General features: G+C 42.0%; 1 protein-coding gene and 1 pseudogene across 4 annotated transcripts in view; one reads left to right on the forward strand and one right to left on the reverse strand.

Annotated features, from left to right (window-relative positions):
- Window positions 1-21,938, reverse strand: part of FBXL2 (F-box and leucine rich repeat protein 2) — an 87,273-nt gene that overhangs the window by 8,622 nt on the left and 56,713 nt on the right. For 2 of the 4 annotated variants that reach the window (XM_057554522.1, XM_057554521.1), the window contains exons 6-12: window positions 7,197-7,265; window positions 7,001-7,096; window positions 6,652-6,778; window positions 6,444-6,518; window positions 4,998-5,128; window positions 1,418-1,477; window positions 397-457 (exon numbers count right to left, since the gene is read on the reverse strand). In XM_057554522.1, the coding sequence (XP_057410505.1) occupies window positions 397-457; window positions 1,418-1,477; window positions 4,998-5,128; window positions 6,444-6,518; window positions 6,652-6,778; window positions 7,001-7,096; window positions 7,197-7,265 (619 nt within the window). The remainder of the gene's footprint in view (window positions 1-396; window positions 458-1,417; window positions 1,478-4,997; window positions 5,129-6,443; window positions 6,519-6,651; window positions 6,779-7,000; window positions 7,097-7,196; window positions 7,266-21,938) is intronic. The other 2 variants (XM_007191521.2, XM_057554523.1) reach the window with 1 other exon arrangement.
- LOC114239063 (small nucleolar RNA SNORA11) lies at window positions 17,509-17,583 on the forward strand (annotated as a pseudogene).

A 21,938-nucleotide genomic window follows, 5' to 3' on the forward strand; every position in this document is an offset into this window, starting at 1 on the left:
CATGGGTTCTGGGCCGCAGGCCACAGGGGCCCCACAGTGGCTGGCACTGGCAGGGCAGTGTGGAGACAGGGGGCAGAGGCAGAGCCCAGCCCAGCTGAGGGATGCCCCTGAGAGGCTGAGTCGGGGTCTGTGTGAGGAAGGGCATCTCCGGCCAGGGAGGAGGCTCCTCTCATTGGGGTCCCACCTGACCAAGTGAGAGTGAGGTCCACGCCTGGTACAGGACCTGCCTAGCCTTCTGGCCTGCTGGGAAAAATGCAGAACATACCCCGCAAGGACTCCATTCTACTTGGTGCCTGTCATTTCTGAAGGTAGTTTTTTGCACACTCCAAGACCACTCCAGTTCACTTTGAGGGAGGTGAATTAGTTTGGTTTGATTTTGTAAAACCTCTGTCTTACCCGAGCTAAAAGTGTAAAGCCTGCATCAGTCAAATGGGAACATCGGGCAGCCTCCAAGATCCTGGGATAAGGAGTGCACAGAAGACAAAGTGGCAACTGGTTAACAACAGAAAAGCGTACTTTACAATGCTCTTGAGTTTATTCCACTCTGTGACACAAAAATGAGGCTCAGGGAGGAATGTGACCTGCCCAAAGTCCCATCCCAAACTTGCTCAGTAAATCCAGGAATCTTCCCACAATACCAGCACATGGTTGCTGTTGTTTTTAGATACTATTCTAAGATGTGTTGACTTCTAAACAATTAAAATGTACTTTCACTCAACAAAATCATCTTGATATACTGCATTTATTGAAATTCCCAGTCACCCTAAAGGAAATTTTAAAAATTTACAGCCAATGAAAACATCCATGCTTAACAGGGATAGATGCTTAAATAACATTTTTAAGTTAAATTACTCCCTTATAGCAATAATTTTGACCTCCTTTCTGACCGGTTTTGACCACCTAGATTCCTTCTACCATGCAGAAATATCAAAATTCTCTAGAATCTTCCCTAATTCAACAGTAAGAAAAATGGGGAAAAGGTAAAATAAGACAACCCTTAGAAGGCATATAACCAAAAAAAAAAAAAAAAAAAAGGGCGGGGTGGGGGGGTACTTCTTTGGCAGTCCAGTGGTTAGGACTCCGCCCTTCCACTGCGGGGGTCATGGGTTCAATCCCCCGCCAGGGACCTAAGATCCTGCATGCCGTGTGGCGCAGCCAAAAAAAAAAAAAAAAAAAGATATGTAACTGGTGTAAGCATGAAAAATGGATCAGTTTCACTGATAAGTGAAGAGTAACAAAACAAGTATCTTTTTTCTGCCTCTTCTGTAGGGATTAAGGTTGCTGGTTCTAAAATCAAACTCTACAAGTTCAAATTCTAGTTTTACTTCTTACTTATCATGTGACCCAGGATAAATTATGTGCTTTTCATTGAGTCTCAGTTTCTGCTCTGCAAAACAAGTGAGAATACAGTACCTACCTCCTAGCAATGCGGTGAGGACTAAGTGAGACAATGCTTGTGAAAGTGCTAACAAAGAGCCTGGAACATATATGAATTCAACTGATGTTAAGCATGATTAGCATTTTGGTGCCATTATTAAAGTTTTAATATTCACAGTATTACATGGAGAATCAGAAAATAAATCATTATTTGTTAAAACAAAACTTTTCTTCTTGCTAGGGAAAAATGATAAATAAGGTGGCTGTGATTTTTCCTCCTTCTGTCCATTTAGCAGCTGGTTTAGACGAGAACCTAGTGCCATTTGGACGTGAGGCTATCAGTCTGCTCACATGTCAAAGTAATATCAGGGCAACGAATAGCCAAAGCAATCTTGAGAAAGAAAAATGGAGCTGGAGGAATCAGGCTCCCTGACTTCAGACTATACTACAAAGCTACAGTAATCAAGATAGTATGGCACTGGGCTTCCCTGGTGGTGCAGTGGTTAGGAATCCACCTGCCAATGCAGGGGACACGGGTTTGTGCCCCGGTCCAGGAAGATCCCACATGCCGCAGAGCAGCTAGGCCCGTGAGCCACAACTACTGAGCCTGCGTGTCTGGAGCCTGTGCTCCGCAACGGGAGAGGCCACAACAGTGAGAGACCCGTGCACCGCGATGAAGAGTGGGCCCCGCTCGCCACAACTGCAGAAAGCCCTTGCACAGAAACGAAGATCCAACACAGCCAAAAATAAATTAATTAATTAATTAAAATTTATTTAAAAAAAAAAGATAGTATGGTACTGGCACAAAAACAGAAATATAGATCAATGGAACAGGATAGAAAGCCCAGAGATAAACCCACACACATATGGTCACCTTATTTTTATATAAAGGAGGCAAGAATATACAATGGAGAAAAGACAGCCTCTTCAATAAGTGGTGCTGGGAAAACTGGACAGCTGCATGTAAAAGAATGAAATTAGAACACTCCCTAACACCATACACAAAAATAAACTCAAAATGGATTAAAGACCTAAATGTAAGGCCAGACACTATAGAACTCTTAGAGGAAAACATAAGCAGAACACTCTATGACATAAATCACAGCAAGATCCTTTTTGACCCACCTCCTAGAGAAATGGAAATAAAAACAAAAATAAACAAATGGGGGCTTCCCTGCTGGCACAGTGGTTAAGAATCCGCCTGCCAATGCAGGGGACATGGGTTCGAGCTCTGGTCCGGGGAGATCCCACATGCCACGGAGCAACTAAGCCCGTGCGCCACAACTACTAAGCCTGTGCTCTAGAGCCCGCGAGCCACAACTACTGAAGCCCGCGCGCCTAGAGCCTATGCTCTGCAACAAAAGAAGCCACTGCGATGAGAAGCCCACGCACCGCAACGAAGAGTAGCCCCTGCTCACCGGAACTAGAGAAAGCCCACATGCAGCAATGAAGTCCCAACACAGCCAAAAATAATAAATGAAATAAATTTATAAAAAATAAACAGGGCTTCCCTGGTGGCGCAGTGGTTGAGAATCTGCCTGCTAATGCAGGGGACACGGGTTCGAGCCCTGGTCTGGGAAGATCCCACATGCCACGGAGCAGCTGGGCCCGTGAGCCACAATTGCTGAGCCTGCGCGTCTGGAGCCTGTGCCCCGCAACGGGAGGGGCCGCGATAGAGAAAGGCCCGCGCACCGCGATGAAGAGCGGTCCCCGCACCGCGATGAAGAGTGGCCCCCGCTTGCCGCAACTGGAGAAAGCCCTCGCACGAACCGAAGACCCAATACAGACAAAAATAATAAATAAATAAAAAAAAAAAAAAAAAAAAAAAAAAAAAAATAAACAAATGGGACCAAATGAAACTTAAAAGCTTTTGCACAGCAAAGGAAACCATAAACAAGACAAAAAGACAACCCTCAGAATGGGAGAAAATATTTGCAAATGAAGCAACTGACAAAGGATTAATCTTCAAAATTTACAAGCAGCTCATGCAGCTCAATATCAAAAAAACAAACCACCCAATCCAAAAACGGGCAGAAGACCTAAATAGATATTTCTCCAAAGAAAATATACAGATTGCCAACAAACACATGAAAGGATGCTCAACATCACTAATCATTAGAGAACTGCAAATCAGAACTACAATGAGGTATCACCTCACAACAGTCAGAACGGCCATCATCAAAAATCTACAAACAATAAATGCTGGAGAGGGTGTGGAGGAAAGGGAACCCTCTTGCACTCTTGGTGGGAATGTAAGTTGATGCAGCCACTATGGAGAACAGTATGGAGGTTCCTTAAAAAACTAAAAATAGGGCTTCCCTGGTGGCGCAGTGGTTAAGAATCAGGCTGCCAATGCAGGGGACACGGGTTTGAGCCCTGGTCCGGGAGGATCCCATATGCCGCAGAGCAACTAAGTACATGCACCACAACTACTGAGCCTGTGCTCTAGAGCCTGCAAGCCACAACTACTGAAGCCTGTGCACCCAGAGCCCATGCTCTGCAACATGAGAAGCCACAGCAATGAGAAGCCCGCGCACCACAACAAAGAGTAGCCCCCACTCACCACAGCTAGAGAAAGCCCACGCACAGCAACAAAGACCCAACGCAGCCAAAAATTAAAACAAAAAACAAAACAAAAACCCACTAAAAATAGAACTACCATATGACCCAGCAATCCCACTACTGGGCATATACCCTGAGAAAACCGTAATTCAAAAAGAGTCATGTACCACCATGTTCACTGCAGCTCTATTTACAATAGCCAGGACACAGAAGCAACCTAAGTGTCCATCGACAGATGGATAAAGAAGATGTGGCACATATATACAATGGAATATTACTCAGCCATAAAAAGAAACAAAACTGAGTTATTTGTAGTGAGGTGGATGGACTTAGAGACTGTCATACAGAGTGAAGTAAGTCAAAAAGAGAAAAACAAATATCGTATGCTAACACATATATGGAATCTAAAAATTAAAAAAAATGGTTCTAAAGAACCTAGGGGCAGGACAGGAATAAAGACGCAGATGTAGAGGATGGACTTGAGGACACAGGGAGGGCGAAGGGTAAGCTGGGACGAAGTGAGAGAGTGGCATGGACATATATACACTACCAAATGTAAAAGAGATAGCTAGTGAGAAGCAGCTGCATAGTACAGGGAGATTAGCTCAGTGCTTTGTGACCACCTAGAGGTGGGATAGGGAGGGTGGGAGGGAGACGCAAGAGGGAGGAGATATGGAGATATATGTATATGTATAGCAGATTCACTTTGTTATAAAGCGGAAACAAACACACCATTGTAAAGCAATTATACTCCAATAAAGATGTTTATAAAAAAAGTAATATTAGGGCAAGGCAAATCAGGTGGGCACATGAGTGAAGTCCATCAGGAAACTAAGGCTCAGATTCCCTGGTGGTGGACAGTGTGGGACTCTCCTCACATCCTCAAATGAACCAGATTACAGTGTCCGACCCCTATACATGTGACAAAAGCCAACAACACAACCACTGCCTCCGCCACCACCTATTCAACCCACTGGCAGGCCTTTCTCCTCCTGCAGGAAGCCCTCCCAGTCAGCCCCAAGCTCTGAGTTGCAAAGCTGAAAGCGTGGCGCACTCACTGAAGTCTTGGGCAGTTCAAGGCTAGGGCTGTGAGGGAGGCATCCGTGAGGTTGCCGCAACCAGACAGGCAGAGGGCCTGCAGCCGGTGGCAGCCCCTGCAAATCTGCACCACGCCTTCATCCGTAATGCGCTGGGGAGAACCAAAGCAGAAAGGAAAATCAGAAGGCACGGGCAACGGTGAAATGGGAGCCGCAGACAAATGGAGTCTCCTGTTAGTCAACTAGTTTAGGTTGCCAGTTACTAGCATTTTATCCTGATAATTTAATCAAAATAAGGTGAAGTACAGGGAAGACAGATATTTATGTTATTTCTGAACAGCTTTAAAATATTCAAGCATTACTAATGGAGAGTAAAACTTTTAAATTCCATTTTCCTACCCAGAATCGTTCCGATTTTTTTTTTCAGGAAATATTCATAAACTTATGTTAAAAATCAGATTTAATAAAGAGCTCATGAGACTTGGTTAAGTGACATTAATTTTTGGTTGAATTTCTACATATTAATGCTTTAGATATCTACTATATAAATCATATACATGTATTTTTATATTGCCTGAAATGTTTTAGAAAATAGCAAAATTAAGTAAACCACTAAATTATTAATAAATGGCTTAGAATTCTATGAATTTAGCCATGAAGATTCAAATTAGTATCTTTATTTAAATATGCTAATTTATGCAGAAATAAACAGATACATTTATATCATACTTCAAGCCACCTGCCAGTGCTACCCTACATGCAATTCAAGGTCCTATTTTTGAACAGTGCAGCCCCATAAGGTCAATATTTGCCCAGAAGATAGTTTCTGCTTTATCTCCCACCATCAGGGAACCTAGGTTTATGATTCATTTACTAAATGCCAAATACAAGGGATTTCTCTTACTTTTCTCAAAATTGACATTCTCCTTGAGAAACCCAGTTGGCCATAGCAAGCACCCTCTTCAATTATCAATATTTACAATGGCAGTGAAGAAAAATCATCCTTCACAGGCTAATAATGCACTGATGAAAATCACACCTTGCTCTTGAATATGTCCTTTATATTTCAAAGCACTTTCATATCTGTTATTTCATTTTATCCACTGAGACACCGTGAGAGGTGTCATCACCCCCAGTTTATAAGTAAAGACAAGACACTGAGACCTTACCAGGAATTGTTTAGGTTAGTGACTGGTTCACAGCATTCCTGATGTCTTAAAATAAACCAAGACCCTGATCTGTGCTATTTTTAGGGGAAATGCCCATGGCTTTGTATTGGCCTTTTTGTTTAGATTGCTGTTCTTCCATCTTGTGGGAAACCGGGAGATCACATAAGGACACAGGATGTGAAATAAGGGTGTGGCAATCCTCCCACCTGCCTGGGCTGCTTCCCAGCAGGGCCCCAGCAGGTTCCTGAAGGAGGGAACAGGAAAAGGAGGGAGCTCACGGAAAAGGCACGTTACTTACTGAGCAGGACTGCAGGTTGAGGCTCACAAGCTCATGGCAGTAATTCTGAATGTGTTTCAGAGCTTCATCTTCTAGCTGAGTGAATGGAGAAAACAAAAGAGAGATGGAACCAGGTGAGGGGACAGTGGGGCACAGGTTCCATAATCACGTGCGCACACCTAACGTTAGATACACGTTAGACAAGCCAGGCCGTGAGGACTCCTGGTACCTGCGTGCAGCCCCTCAGCAGCAGGGCTCTCAGGCCGCGACAACCCCGCACCAGGGCCTCGATGCCATCCTTCGTGATCTGATCACACCACGACAGGTTCAGGTACTCCAGGTGCCGACAGCCCTCACTGGAGAACAGGAAACAAAACCACACGTGTGCAGTCCATCCCACAGAGAGTTTAGGACCAACTCTGAGCTTAGTAGCCCACAAGCAGTTCAGGGGAGAGAGACCTCTGTGACCCGAGTCGCCCACTTCCTGCTCCAATGGGACCGTGAGAAAGGTTTCAGACACACCAAAATGCTCAGAGCTTTGGGTATTTCTCATGACCACTAACAACAGGTACTCTTACCTGATCCCCTTTAAGGAGCTGTTTGTAATGGACACACAGGAAGTCAGATCCAGATGTTTCAGCTTGGAACAGAATCTGCTAAGGCTGTAACACGTGCTGAAAAAAATCAGATGCACTAAAGGTATTTTCAACCACCTTTCTCTCCCCTCACTCTCCCCACGGCCAACCAGTCACCAAAGTAATTTCCACTACTTACCTGTCAGTGATTTTTGTGCACCCATTGAGGTTTAAATGTTCAATGTTTCGGCAGTTCTGTGCAAAGGTCCTAAAATGAGAAAACATTTTAAAACTCCCTGCAAGTTGCTAGGCAGCCACTAGAGGGCATGTATAACCATTTACATTTACAACAATGCTCTTCAAAATTTTATTTTATTGTGGAAAGGATACTTAACGTGAGATCTACTCTCTTAACAAGTTTTTAAGTGTATAATATATAATTGTTGACTACAGCTACCAGTGTGCTTCAAACTCTGATGAGCACATGAAACAACTGAGGTTCTTCTCACAGTGCAGAATCTGATGGTAGATCTAGGCAAATTGCTTGGTAGTCTGCATTTCTAAGAAGCTCCCGAGCGAGACTAGTGCTGCTACTCTGGGGACACCACTTTGGGAAGCAAAGCCCTAGACTGACTACGTATCCGTTGAAACTCTTCTTCACTCAGATTTTGGCGGTCATCTGAGAGTAGAGGTCTCGCTCCCTGTTCCTTCTCCTCTGTAGAAAAATCAGCTGGCAGCAAGGGGGCTTGAGTCTTGTGCCATGCTGTCACTTGGTTACCCCAGGGCCCTTCTGGAGAAGCCATCTCTGGCCACTGATAGGGTCAGTAATTGATCAGTATCAAGAACCATCATTTACTGATGAGGACACTGAGCCATGAAGGGTGATATCCTCAATGATTTGTGGGTTGGCAGCAAGGCCAGAAGCAGAAAATTAAACATCCCTTACTCGCCACTTATTCCTTAACATATTCAGCAAGGACTGGCTCAGGTCATCTGCATTTTCCTGAAATATGGCTTCTGCAGTATCTTACAGGATTGAATCCTGATGCTTCCATGCATACCCCTAAGTCTCCAAAACCTGGCCTCAAAGCAGATGTCACTCTTACCTGTTATTTCCGCTCTGCTATGGTACAGGGAAAGGGAACTCAGCCGGAGCCTGGTGGACTCCCTGAGCTGAGGATACGGAACCAAAAATCTGAGCAAGGCAATCAGAGGTATCAGAGAAGAGTACAAGAATGGAGAAAATGTCAGAGATCTGCAGAGCGTTCCCCTCAGGAATTCAGTAGAGTACTAGTCAGAGTGCGCATGTGAGGAAATTACCCAAAGCCAGGGAAAGACTCAACAAGCAGCATTAGAGGGGACAACAGCCAGAGCTCACTCAGGGCCATGAATAGTACCCATTCCCACCACACAACAGTGAAAAATGTCATAATTTGTGGGGCACTGGGTAGAGTACTGAGAAGCGTCTTGCTTCAGGAGTGGAGTACAATTATCCCTAGACTAACCACTGCTTTGGTCCAACCTATTAAAAAAAAAAAAAAAAAGATCTCAAAGGAACTATGTCCAAGTAACTCAACTGCATCTCAGAACAAAACTCAAGTATATTTATAGGAATACAAAAATATTCTGCACCCGAAGTAACATTCACAATGTCTGGCACTGAACAAAAAATTACCATCCATTCAAAGAAGAGGGAAAATATATCCATAATGAGGAGGAAATTCAATCTATCAAAGCTGACCCAGAACTGACACAGATACTAGAAATAGCAAAGGCATTAAAAGTTATCATAACTATGTTCTGTAGAATACAGTTCTATGAAGCTGGAGTGAAGATGTTACATTAAACATCTCATGTTTATTAAACATGTTATGTTTATTAAACACATTATATAGAGACATGAAAGATATAAAAAGATACAAATTAAACTTTTAAACATGAAAACCACAATGGCTGAGATGAAAATTTACTGGATGGGATTAACAGCAGATTAGACATTGTGGAAGAAAAGATTAGTGAACTTAAAGACACAGCAGGAGAAAGTATCCAAAATGAAATATGGAAAGAAAACAAGAAAAAAAGAACAGAGCATGAAAGAACTGTGGGACAGCTTCAAACAACCTAATGAACGTGTAAGTGGAGTCCCTAAAGAATGGGAGATAGAGTGGGGTGGGGGGGAATCTGAAGAAATAATGGTCAAAAGTTTTATGAAAATTATAAACCTACAGATCCAAGAAACTCAAAAAATTCCAAGCACAAGAAACATGAAGGAAAATCCACCAAGGCATAGCTTAACCAAATTGGTCAAAACCAGTGACAGAAAAAACATTAAAAGCACCCAGAGAAAAAAAGATATGCCTAATACAGAGGAATAAAATAAGGGTGATAGAAGATTTCTCACTGATAACAAAAAAGCAAGAAAACAGAGGAGTAGCATCTTTAAAATACTGAAAACAAAAACCTGTCAACACAGAATTCTATATTCAGCAAAAATATTTTTCAAAACTGAAGGGAAAATAAAGATTTTTTTCAGGCACAAGTGCTGAAAAAATTCATCAGATATGCAGTGCAAGAAATCTTAAAGAACATTCTTCAAGCAGAAAAAAAAATGACATAAGATGAAAATTTGTGTCTATACAAAGAAATGAAGGATACTGGAAATAGTAACCACTTGAGTATAGAGAGCCAATTTTTAAATTATTTAAATCTCTTTAAAAATAATTGACTGTTAAAACAAAAATACTAACAATCTAGTGTGGATTTCATACCATATTTGGAATTTTAAACTGGATGGCAATAACAGCATGAAGGCTGAGCAAAGGAAAATGGAAGAAAGATGTAATATAATTTTAGGGTAGACTATAATAACTTTAAAATCTACAATATAAACTCAAAAATAACCACTAAGATTACAAAATAATGAGTTATAGCTACTAGGCCAAAAAAAAAAAGGATATAAAATGTAATCATAAAAAATACTGAACCTAAAAGAAGGCAGGGCTTCCCTGGTGGCACAGTGGTTAAGAATCCACCTGCCAATGCAGGGGACACGGGTTTGAGCCCTGGTCCGGGAAGATCCCACATGCTGTGGAGCAACTAAGCCCATGCACAACTACTGAGCCTGTGCTCTAGAGCCTGCAAGCCACAACTACTGAGCCCACGTGCCACAACTACTGAAGCCTGTGTGCCTAGAGCCCATGCTCCACAAGAGAAGCCACCGCAATGAGAAGCCCACACACTGCAATGAAGAGTAGCCCCCACTTGCTGCAACTAGAGAAGGGCCTGTGCGCAGCAATGAAGACCCAACGCAGCCAAAAATAATTAATTAATTTAAATATATATATATATATGTTACAAGAAGGAGCTTCCACATTAAGAAACTAGAAAAAAGAAGCGCAAATGAAACCCAAAATAAAGGAAATAATAAAGGCCAGAGAAGAAATCAATGAAGTAGAAAACATAAAAACAATGAAAAAAACCAATGACATCCAAAGCTGGTTCTTTGAGAATATCAATAAAATTAATAAACCCCTAGCTAGACTGACCAGGAAAAAAAGACAAAAATTACCAATATCAGAGAAATTTACTCATCTTTACTCTTTAAAAATTGGTATTAATGTCAGTAAAAAATTCAAAGAATATATATATTGCAAGAGGCACTATACAATCATTGTGATTCTTATTAGACGTGGCAACTACTTTCATATAGTAAAAACAAAAACAAAAACCAACCAAACAAAATTACCCAAATCAAGAATAAAGAAAGGAGATATCACTACAGATTTTACAGATATTAAAATGATAGTAAGAGGGTATTACTCACAACTTTATGCCAAAAGTTCTAGAACTTAGGTGAAATGGACAAAATCTTTGAAAGGTAAAAACTACACCAAAGCTTACTCAAGGAATAGAAAACCTGAACAGTTCTATATATATTAGAGAAATAGAATTTGCAGTTAAAACCCTTCCACAAAAGAAACATGCAGGCCCAGCTGGCCTCAATGGTGAATTCTACCAAACATTTAAGAAAAACAATACAAATTCTAAATAAACTTTTCCAAAAACACTGAAGAGGAGAAAACACATTTCAACTCAATTCTATAAGGCCAGTAGTACCTTGATACCTAAACCGGACAAAATTATCACAAGAAAAGTAAACCACAGAACAATATCCCTCACAAACACAGAGGTAAAAAATTTTAACAAAATTTTAGCAAATAGGATCCAACAACATGTTAAAAATACAGTACGTAACAACTCAAGAGGGACTTATCTGAAGGGTGGAAGGTTGGTTTAACACTGAAAAATCAACCAATGTAGGAAGAAGGGGATCAAGATGGCGGAGTAGGAGGAGGTGGAGCTCACCTCCCCCCATAACACATCAAAAATACGTCTACATGAGGAAGAATTCTCACAGAAAACGAACTAGAACCTGGCAGAACTCCTAAATAACCAAAGCTGCAAGAAAAATCTCCATGTAACTGGGTAGGACAAAAAAAAAAGGCAGGGGGCACAGGGTGGGGGGAGGGCATCAGGTAGGGATCTGCACCCCTGGGAAGGATCTGAAAGGAAGAGAAAGTCCACACTGGACTGGGGAGGGAGCAAGTTGACTCACAATCTGGGCATCCCAGGCCTGGGGTCTTGCAAAAGGAGACAAGCCCCCTTGCCTGCTGGGAATCCACTGAGGCAGACAGAAGGGCTGGAGTAGCCTAGTCTCTACTTGTGAGGAGTGTGCACGTTCTGGCTTGCTAACAATCAGGGTGGAGAGAGCCTTGCACTGGCGGCTGCTGCCTTGCTGCACTTCCCAACCTGAAGGGGCGAACACCTCGGCCCTGCTCACTCCATGCCACAGCCTGGCGTGAGATCTGGGCAAAGGTTCGGTCTAGCTATGCAGACACACACCTAGGGTGTGATCCAGGCAGAACAGCAGATACCGCTGTCAGCATTCACATAGGGCAGCGGGTCTAGCTGCGGCAGACACTGCACGTGCGCACGCTGGGGAGCACTACAAGAGTGTGCAGCAGCTAAGTGCTGAATCCCAGGCAGACAGGCCCTGGGCAGCAGTGTGCAGCATTTCATTTTCCAGCAAGAGCACTCTGACTCCACCCAAGGCCTCCACCTCTAGCTTCGCCCTAGATCTGGGGCAGACGGGTCCTGTGAGAAGACTACCACAGAGGCAGCCCAGATCTCAGGTGGCAGCACAGCCACCTCAGTTCCTGCAGCCACAATGCCCTGGCCCCAAGCCCCAGCCTATTCCACACCATGGCCTTGCACTAGATCTGGGATAAACACAACAGAGAAAGGGATGCAACCTTGGGTTGCTTCAGAGCAGAACTGCCGATGCCTACACAGGTGGTACACAGGTTTGCTGTGACCACACAGGCCTCACCTGCTTCAGCAGTAAGCTCCTTTGGCGCAGGACATGCCCTCAAGGACAATGGAACCTGATCAAACCTGACCCTCAGAGCTTCTACTCCAACATCCGGGGAGCAGACCCTGCCCTCGACAGGGCAGTGACAATGATAGAGCAAACAGAAAGCCCCGTCTCACATCCAGCACAAGCTCAAGACACTGCAACACCAAACACAGCCCCTATCTGTGTTTGTACCCTATCAAGGGTATACCACCCAGCACACTCTGAGGAAAGATGTGGCTGGCATCCATACCAAAACCAGCCCTCACGCCAAAAACACTGGACACAAACTGTCTACACACAGATGCTCCCACATAAAAACAGCCCTTCAAAACCACAGTAGATGTTTCTCCTAAATTCATAGAGACAAAGAAAGTTAAGTAAAATGAAAAAGCAGAGGAACTACTACCAATTAAACAGTGACAGAAATCTCCTGAAAGAACAAATAATGTCTACTAGACCCCAAGTTCAAAAAGGAGATAATAAAAAAGACGAATCAAGAAGGATTAGCAATAGAAATACATAGCAAGGTCACTGTAACAAGGAACTAGAAACTATAAAGATGAACCACTCAAAAGTAGACAATTCAACTGCTGAGAAAAACCAATCTAGAAACAATGGAGAGCAGACTAAAAGACAAAGAAGAATAAATAAGTGATCTGGAAAACAGAATAATGGAAATCACCCAATAGAAGAGCAGACAGAAAGACAAATGAAAAAAACTGAAAGCAACATACAAGATCTATGGGATAATATAAAGCATGCCAACCTACACATAATAGGGGTTCCGGAAGGAGAAAAGAAAGAGAGGGGGATGGAAAATGTATTTAAAGAAATTATGGGAGATTGGATCAAGATGGTGGAGGAGTAGGACGTGGAGCCCACCTTCTCCCACAAATACATCTACATGTGGAACAGTTCTCACAGAACATCTACTGAACGCTGGCAGAAGACCTCAGACTTCCAAAAAGGCAAGAAACTCCTCATGTACCTGGGTAGCGCAAAAGAAAAAAAAAAGAGAGAGAGAGAAAAAATCGAGATGCAACCTGCACCCCTGGGAGGGAGCTGTGAAAGAAGAAAGGTTTCCACACACTGGGAAGTCCCCTCACTGGGGAGATCAGCTGGGACAGAGGGGGAGCTTCAGAGCCTTGGAGAAGAACGCAGCAATTGGTTTGCAGAGGGCAAAGTGGAGAGAGACCTGCACAGAAGGTCAGTGCCGCCCAGCACTCCCTGGCCTGAGACACTCATCTGCTGGGGCAGGAGAGGCTGGGTGCAGAGGCTCGGGCTTCGGAGGTCAAATCTGGAGAGGACTGGGGCTGGCTGCATGGAGACAGCCTGAGGGGGCTAGGGTGTGGTGAGACACAACCAACGGAGTATGGGAGGAGGCCTGGGCCCACCAGAGAGGCAGGGTGCAACTGTTGGGGGGCAAGCAAAGGGCAGGCTACCACAGGAGGTTCTTTCTCCATGAGCTCCCTCAGGCAGCAGGGCACCACCTACGCAAGCTCCAGGGGCTGGTGTGAGCCACCGCACTGCCATCTCAGACCCCAGAGGCAGGCGCAGACCACCGCTGCCACAGAGGGTCCCGTGACCAGGCACCAACTCCTGCCCCCAACTCCCTGGGAGCAACCATGACCACCACCGAGGGTACCGCAACCCAGTGCCAACCACTGCCCTCCCCTCCCCAGGAGCGAACACAGCCCGCCACCGCTGCCACCAAGGGTCCCGTGACCAAGAGCCAACCACTGTCCCTGCCTTCCTGGAAGCATGAATGGAACACGCACCTGCACACCCCCTATCAAGGGGATAACAACCAGTGCATGTGGAGGAAAGAGACAGCAAGCATCCAAACCAAAAACAGCCCTCACAGCAAAAAAATATTGAACCTACACAAGCTATGCAGGGATGCTCCTGCATACAAACAGCCCTCCATGACCACAGTAGATAACTGTTTCTCCTAAACTCACAAAGTAAGAGGAATATAAGCAAAATGAAAAAGGAGAGGAACCATTCCCAGTTAAAAGACCCAGAGAATTCCCCTGAAGGAACCAACAATGAAACAGACCTCTTCAGTCTAATAGACACTGAGTTCAAAAAGGAGCTAATGAAAATACTGAAGGAATCAAGAAAGGCTACTGACAGAAATGAAGATTACTGTAAAAAGGAACTAGAAACTATAAGGAGGAGCCAAGAAAAATTAGAAAACTCATTTGCCAAGATGAAAGCTGAGCTCAAGGCACTGAATGGCAGAATAAATAATGCAGAGGAAAGAATAAGTGATCTGGAAGATATAATAATGGAAATTACCCAATCAAAACAGCAGACAGCAAATGAAAAGAAATGAAAGCAATGAGACCTATGGAATAATACAAAGCATGCCAATCTATGAATAATACGGATTCCAGAAGGAAAAGAAAGAGAAAAGGGGATTGAAAATCTATCTGAAGAAATTATGGCTGAAAACTTTCCAAACCTAAAGGAGGAAACAGATATCCAGATATAGGAAGCATGGAGGGTCCCAAACAAGATGAACCCAAACAGACGTATATCAAGACATATCATAATAAAAATGGCAAAGTTAAAGATAAAAAGAAGATTCTAAAGGCAGCAAGAGAAAAACAAAGAGTTAATTACAAGGGAACCCCCATAATGCTACCAGCTGATTTCTCTACAGAAACACTGCAGGACAGAAGGGAGGGGCAAAATATATTCAAAGTCTTTTTTTTTTTTTTTTTTTTTTTTAAAGTACAATTTCATGATAGTCATCTTAACTGAGTTTTATCTTTTTTTTTTTTTTTTTAAAGGATTTTCTTATTTATTTATTTATTTATTTATTTATTTTTGGCTGTGTTGGGTCTTCAGTTCGTGCGAGGGCTTTCTCCAGTTGCGGCAAGCGGGGGCCACTCTTCATCGCGGTGCGGGGACCGCCCTTCATCGCGGTGCGCGGGCCTTTCTCTATCGCGGCCCCTCCCGTCGCGGGGCACAGGCTCCAGACGCGCAGGCTCAGCAATTGTGGCTCACGGGCCCAGCTGCTCCGTGGCATGTGGGATCTTCCCAGACCAGGGCTCGAACCCGTGTCCCCTGCATTAGCAGGCAGATTCTCAACCACTGCGCCACCAGGGAAGCCCCTTCAAAGTCTTGAAAGGGAAAAATCTGCAACCTAGAATACTCTACTCAGCCAGATAATCATTTAGAATAGAAGAAGAAATAAAGAATTTTCAGACAAGCAAAAACTAAAAGAATACAGCAATAATAAACCTATCCTAAAAGAAATATTGAAAGGCCTTCTCTAAATAAAAAAGAAACAAGTAGATATAAGAAGGAGGAAATCATAATTGGAAAGTAAATCACTTAAATTAGCCAGTATACAGATCAAAAAGAGAAAACAAAACCAAAAACAACTGTGAAAGCGATGATAAATACAAGGAACAGCAAAAGGATAAACATGAAGATGTGAAAACGGACATCAAATTCATAAAAGGTGGTGAAGGAGAGTAAGAATATGCAGATTCCTTTTTTTTTTTAATGTATTTGCGCCTATATGACTATCAGTCTAAAGCAAGCAGATATAGGAAGGCGTTAACATACTTGAAAAACAGGGCAACCGCAAATCAAAAACATACAGTAGATTCACAAAAATCAAAAAGAAGAGAACACAAGCATGAAATAAAAGGAAATCATCAAACCACAGAAAGAAAAACAAAGAGAAAGGAACAAAGAAGAAACAAAGAATCAACTGGAAAGCAAGGTTTAATATGGCAATAAATACATATGTATCAACAATTACCTTAAATGTCAATGGACTTAATGTTTCAATCAAAAGACACAGAGTGGCAGAATGGATCAAAAAAAAAGAAAAAGCCTAAAATATGCTGCCTACAAGAGACCCACCTTAGGGCAAAGGACACACATACATTGAAAGTGAGGGGATTGGGCTTCCCTGGTGGCACAGTGGTTAAGAATCCGCCTGCCAATGCAGGAGACATGGGTTCAAGCCCTGGTCAGGGAAGATCCCACATGCCACAGAGCAACTAAGCCCATGCGCCACAACTACTGAGCCTGCGCTCTAGAGCCCGCCACAGCTACTGAAGCCTGCGCGCCTAGAGCCTGTGCTCCACAACAAGAGAAGCCAACACAATGAGAAGCCCGCGCACTGCAACAAAGAGTAGCCCCCGCTCACCACAACTAGAGAAAACCATGCACAGCAACAAAGACCCAACGCAGCCATAAATAAAATAAATAAATAAATTTAAAAGAAAGTGAGGGGATAGAAAAAGATATTTCATGCAAACGGAAATAACAAGCAAGCGGGAGTTACAATATTCATATCAGACAAAATAGACTTTCAAGCAAAGGCTATAAAGAAAGATAAGGAAGGACACTCCATGATGATAAAAGGATCAACACAAGAAGAGGATTTTACACTCGTCAACATATATGCACCTAATATAGGAGCACACAAATACATAAAACAAATACTAACAGACATAAAAGGAGAAATTGACAGGAATTCAATAACAGTAGGTGACTTTAACACCCCACTCACATCAATGGACAGATCTTCTAGACAGAAAATCAATAAGGCAACAGAAGTCCTAAATGATACAAGAGACAGATAGACTTAATTGATATTTTCAGGACATTACATCCAAAAACAAACAAACAAAAAACAGAACACATTCTTTTCAAGTGCATATGGACTGACCACATACTAAGGCACAAAACTAACCTCAACAGATTTAAGAGTATAGAAATTATTTCAAGGGACTTCCCTGGTGGCGCAGTGGTTAAGACTCCACGCTCCCAATGCAGGGGGCCTGGGTTCGATCCCTGGTCCAGGAACTAGATCCCACATGCATGGTGCAACTAAGAGTTTGCATGCTACAACTAAGGAGCCCATGTGCCGCAACTAAGGAGCTGGTGAGCCACAACTAAGGAGTCCTCCTGCCGCAACCAAGACCCGACACAACCAAATAAATAAATAAATAAATAAATGTATATTTAAAAACACAAGCCTCTCACCCTTAAAAAAAAAAGAAAAGAAAAGAAAAAAAAGAAAATTCTTTCAAGACTCTTCTCTGACCACAATGGCATGAAACTAGAAACTGACCACAGGTTTCATTGTGACAAGGGGCACAAAACTTGTGGCCTTCCTATGAACAAATACCAAACATGTGTTCCCCTGCACCTCCATGTGGCTGCTGGGCAGGACCAGTGGGACAGGGCTCAATACTGCAAGAAAAGCTACAGTATTTAGTGGGGGAATTTGCCACCTAGAGCCATGGTTCATGTATGGGCAGGTCATGAGCGGTCTTATAAACATAAAGGCTTTGAACCTCTCTTTTCAAGGAGAAAGAAAAAAGAACAATAGATTCCAACTATATGCCATTCTGGAAAAGGCAAAACTATGGAGACAATAAAAACATCAACGGTCACCAGGAGTTTGGGAGAAAGGGGAGATGAATACACAAAGCGTGTAAGGTTTTATGAGCAGTGAAAATACTTTGAATGACATTATAATGATGGATATATGTCATTATACTTTTGTCCAAAATAGAATGTGCAACACTATTCACTTCGTTAAAGTGAACCCTAAGGTGAACTGTGGACTTTGGTGGGTATGATGTGTCAATGCAGTTCATTCCTGTTTTTGTTTTTTTTTTTAAAGTACCACTCTGTTGATAATGGCTATGCATGAGAGGGGAGTGGGTATATGGGGAATTTCTGTACCTTTCTGTCAATTTTGTTGTAAACAAAAACTGCTTTTAAAAAAGTCTCAAAAAAAAATTAACACTCAGGGTAGACGTTTTTGGCAAAACATTTGTTTCACTTTTAAGTATACATATTATATATGTATGTGTGTTTGTTGGATTGTGATGTAAAATGTATTTTTTAGATCAGAACAGTTTGCAGGCCACTGTAGTTAAATTATACTGGCAAATAAAGGCAAAAATTAACCTCAAAAAACAAAAAAAAGAAAGAAAAGAAATCAACCACAGGAAAAGAAACGAGAAAAAAATGATTACATGGAGACTAAACAACATGCTACTAAAAAACCAATGGATCAACAAGAAAATCAAAAAGGAAATTAAAATACCTTGAGACAAATAACAATAAAAACACAACCACACAAAATCTGTGGGATGCAGCAAAAGCAGTTATTAGAGGGAAATTCATACAGATACAGGCCTTCCTCAAAAAACAAGAAAAATCTAAAATAAACAACCTAACCTACCACCTAAAAGAATTAGAAAAAGAAGAACAAACAAAACGTAAAGTCAGCAGAAAGAAGGAAATAATAAAGATCAGGGAAGAAATAAATAAAATATAGATTAAAAAATCAATAAAACCAAGAGCTGGTTCTTTGAATGGGTAAACAAAATTAACAAACCTCTGGCCAGGCTCACCAAGAAGAAAAGAGAGAGAACCCAAATAAACAAAATAACAAATGAAAAAGAAGAAATCTCGACTGATACTGCAGAAATACAAAAAACTCATAAGAGAATACTATGAACAATTATATGCCAACAAATTTGACAACCTAGAAGAAATGGACAACTTTCTAGAAACATACAGCCCATAAAAATTTAATCAAGAAGAAACAGATAATTTGAACAGACCAATCACTAGGACTGAAATAGAATCTGTAATAAAAAAAAAAAACCCTCGGGCTTCCCTGGTGGCGCAGAGGTTGAGAATCTGCCTGCCAATGCAGGGGACACGGGTTCGAGCCCTGGTCTGGGAAGATCCCACATGCCATGGAGCAGCTGGGCCTGTGAGCCACAACTGCTGAGCCTGCGCGTCCGGAGCCTGTGCTCCGCAACAAGAGAGGCCACGGTAGTGAGAGGCCTGTGCACCGTGATGAAGAGTGGCCCCCACTTGCCACAACTAGAGAAAGCCCTTGCACAGAAATGAAGACCCAACACAGCCAAAAATTAATTAATTAATTAATTTAAAAAAAATCTTTAAAAAAAAAAAAAAAACCTCCCTACAAAGAAAAGTCCAGGACCAGATGGCTTCACAGGCAAATTCTACCAAACATACAAAGAAGAATTTATACCGAGTCTTCTCAAACTCTTCGAAAAGATTTAAGAGGAGGGAACACTCCCAAAGACTTGTGATGAAGCCACCATCACCCTGATACCAAAACCAGACAAAGGTATCACCAAAAAAGAAAATTACAGGACAATATCAGTGATGAATATAGATGCAAAAATCTTCAACAAAATATTAGCAAACCAAATTCAACAACACACACAAAAAATCATACACCATGACCAAGCGGGATTCATCCCAAGTTCACAAGTATGGTTCAACATACGCAAACCAATCAATGTAATACACATTAACAACAACAACAAAAATCAAAAACCACATGATCATCTCAATAGATGAGGCAAAAGCATTTGACAAAATTCAACATCCAATCATGATAAAAACTCTTACCACGGGCTTCCCTGGTGGTGCAGTGGTTGAGAATCCGCCTGCCAATGAAGGGGACACAGGTTCAATCCCTGGTCCGGGAAGATCCCACATGCCGCAGAGCAGCTAAGCTCATGCGCCACAACTACTGAGCCTGTGCTCTAGAGCCCGTGAGCCACAACCACTGAGTCCGCGTGCCACAACTACTGAAGCCCGCGTGCCTAGAGCCTGTGCTCCGCAACGAGAGAAGCCACCACAATGAGAAGCCCACACACTGCAACGAAGAATACTCCCCGCTTGCCACAACTAGAGAAACCCGCACACAGCAACAAAGACCCAACACAGCCAAAAATAAATAAATAAATAAATTTATTTTAAAAAAAAAACAAAACTCTTACCAAAGTGGGTGTACAAGGAACATATCTCAACATAATAAAAGCTATTTATGACAAACCCACAGCCAATATAATACTCAACAGTGAAAAGCTGATAGTCTTCCTGCTAAAATCTGGAACAAGGATGCCCACTCTCATCACTTCTATTCAGCATAGTAATGGAAGTCCTAGCCACAGCAATCAGACAAGAAAATGAAACAAAAGTATCCAAATTCGAAGGGAAGAGGTAAAATTGTCACTATATGCAGATGACATGATACCATATATAGAAAACCCTAAAGACTCCACACAAAAACTACTAGGTCTAATAAATGAATTCAGCAAAGTAGCAGGATACAAGATTACCATTCAGAAATCGGTTGCATTTCTTTACACTAACAATGAAATATCAGAAAGGGAATGTAAAAAAAAAACACAATACCTTTTAAAATCACACCCCAAAAAAAAATACCTAGGAATAAATTTGACCAAGGAGGTGAAAGACTTATACACTGAGAACTATAAAACTTATACACTGAGAACTATAAAACATAATAAAGGAAATTAAAGAAGATTCAAAGAAATGGAAGATATCCTATGTTCTTGGACTAGAAGAATAAATATTGTTAAAATGGCCATACTACCCAAAGCAATCTACAGATTTAATGCAATCCTTATCAAATGACCAATGACATTTTTCACAGAACTAGAACAAATAATCCAAAAATCTGTATGGAACCATAAAAGACCCAGAATTGCCAAAGCAATTCTGAGGGGGAAAGAAAAAAGAAAAAGCAGGAGGCATATCTCTCCCAGACTTCAGACTATACTACAAAGCTACAGTAATCAAAACAGTGTGGTACTGGTATGAAAACAGACATATGGATCAATGGACCAGAACAGAGAGCCCAGAAATAAATCCACACACCTATGGCCAATTAATCTCTGACAAAGGAGGCAAGAATATAAAATGCGAAAAAGAAAGTCTCTTCAGCAAGTCATGCTGGGAAAGTTAGACAGGTGAACGTAAATCAATGAACTTAGAACACACCCTCACACTATGAACAAATATAAACTCAAAATGCCTTAAAGACTTAAACATAAAACATGACACCATAACAAGAGCATAAGCAAAACATTCTCTGACATAAATGTTTTCTTAGGTCAGTCTTGCAAGGCAATAGAAATAAAAACAAACATAAACAAATGGGACTGAATCAAACTTACAAGCTTTGGCACAGCAAAAAAAAAAAAGACAACCTACAGAATGGGAGAAAATATTTGCGAATGATGCAATCATCAAGGGCTTAATCTCCAAAATATACAACAGCTCATACACTCAACAACAAAAAAAACAAACAACCTAATCAAAAAATAGGCAGAAGACCTTAACAGACATTTCTCCAAAGAAGACATACAGATGGCTAGCAGGCACATGAAAAGATGCTCAACATCACAAACTATTAGAGAAATGAAAATCAAAACTACAATGAAGTACCACCTCACACCAGTCAGAATGGCCATGATTAAAAAGTCTACAAATAACAAATGGTGGAGAGGGTGTGGAGACAGGGAACCCTCTTACACTGTCGGTGGGAATGTAAGTTGGGGCAGCCACTATGGAAAACAGTATAGAGATTCCTCAGAAAACTAAAAATCAAATTACCATATGATCCAGCAATCCCACGCCTGGGCATACCCACAGAAAACTATAATTCAAAAAGGCACATGCACC

The sequence above is a fragment of the Balaenoptera acutorostrata genome, chromosome 10 (assembly GCF_949987535.1).
Source record: "Balaenoptera acutorostrata chromosome 10, mBalAcu1.1, whole genome shotgun sequence".
Lineage (NCBI taxonomy): Eukaryota > Metazoa > Chordata > Mammalia > Artiodactyla > Balaenopteridae > Balaenoptera > Balaenoptera acutorostrata.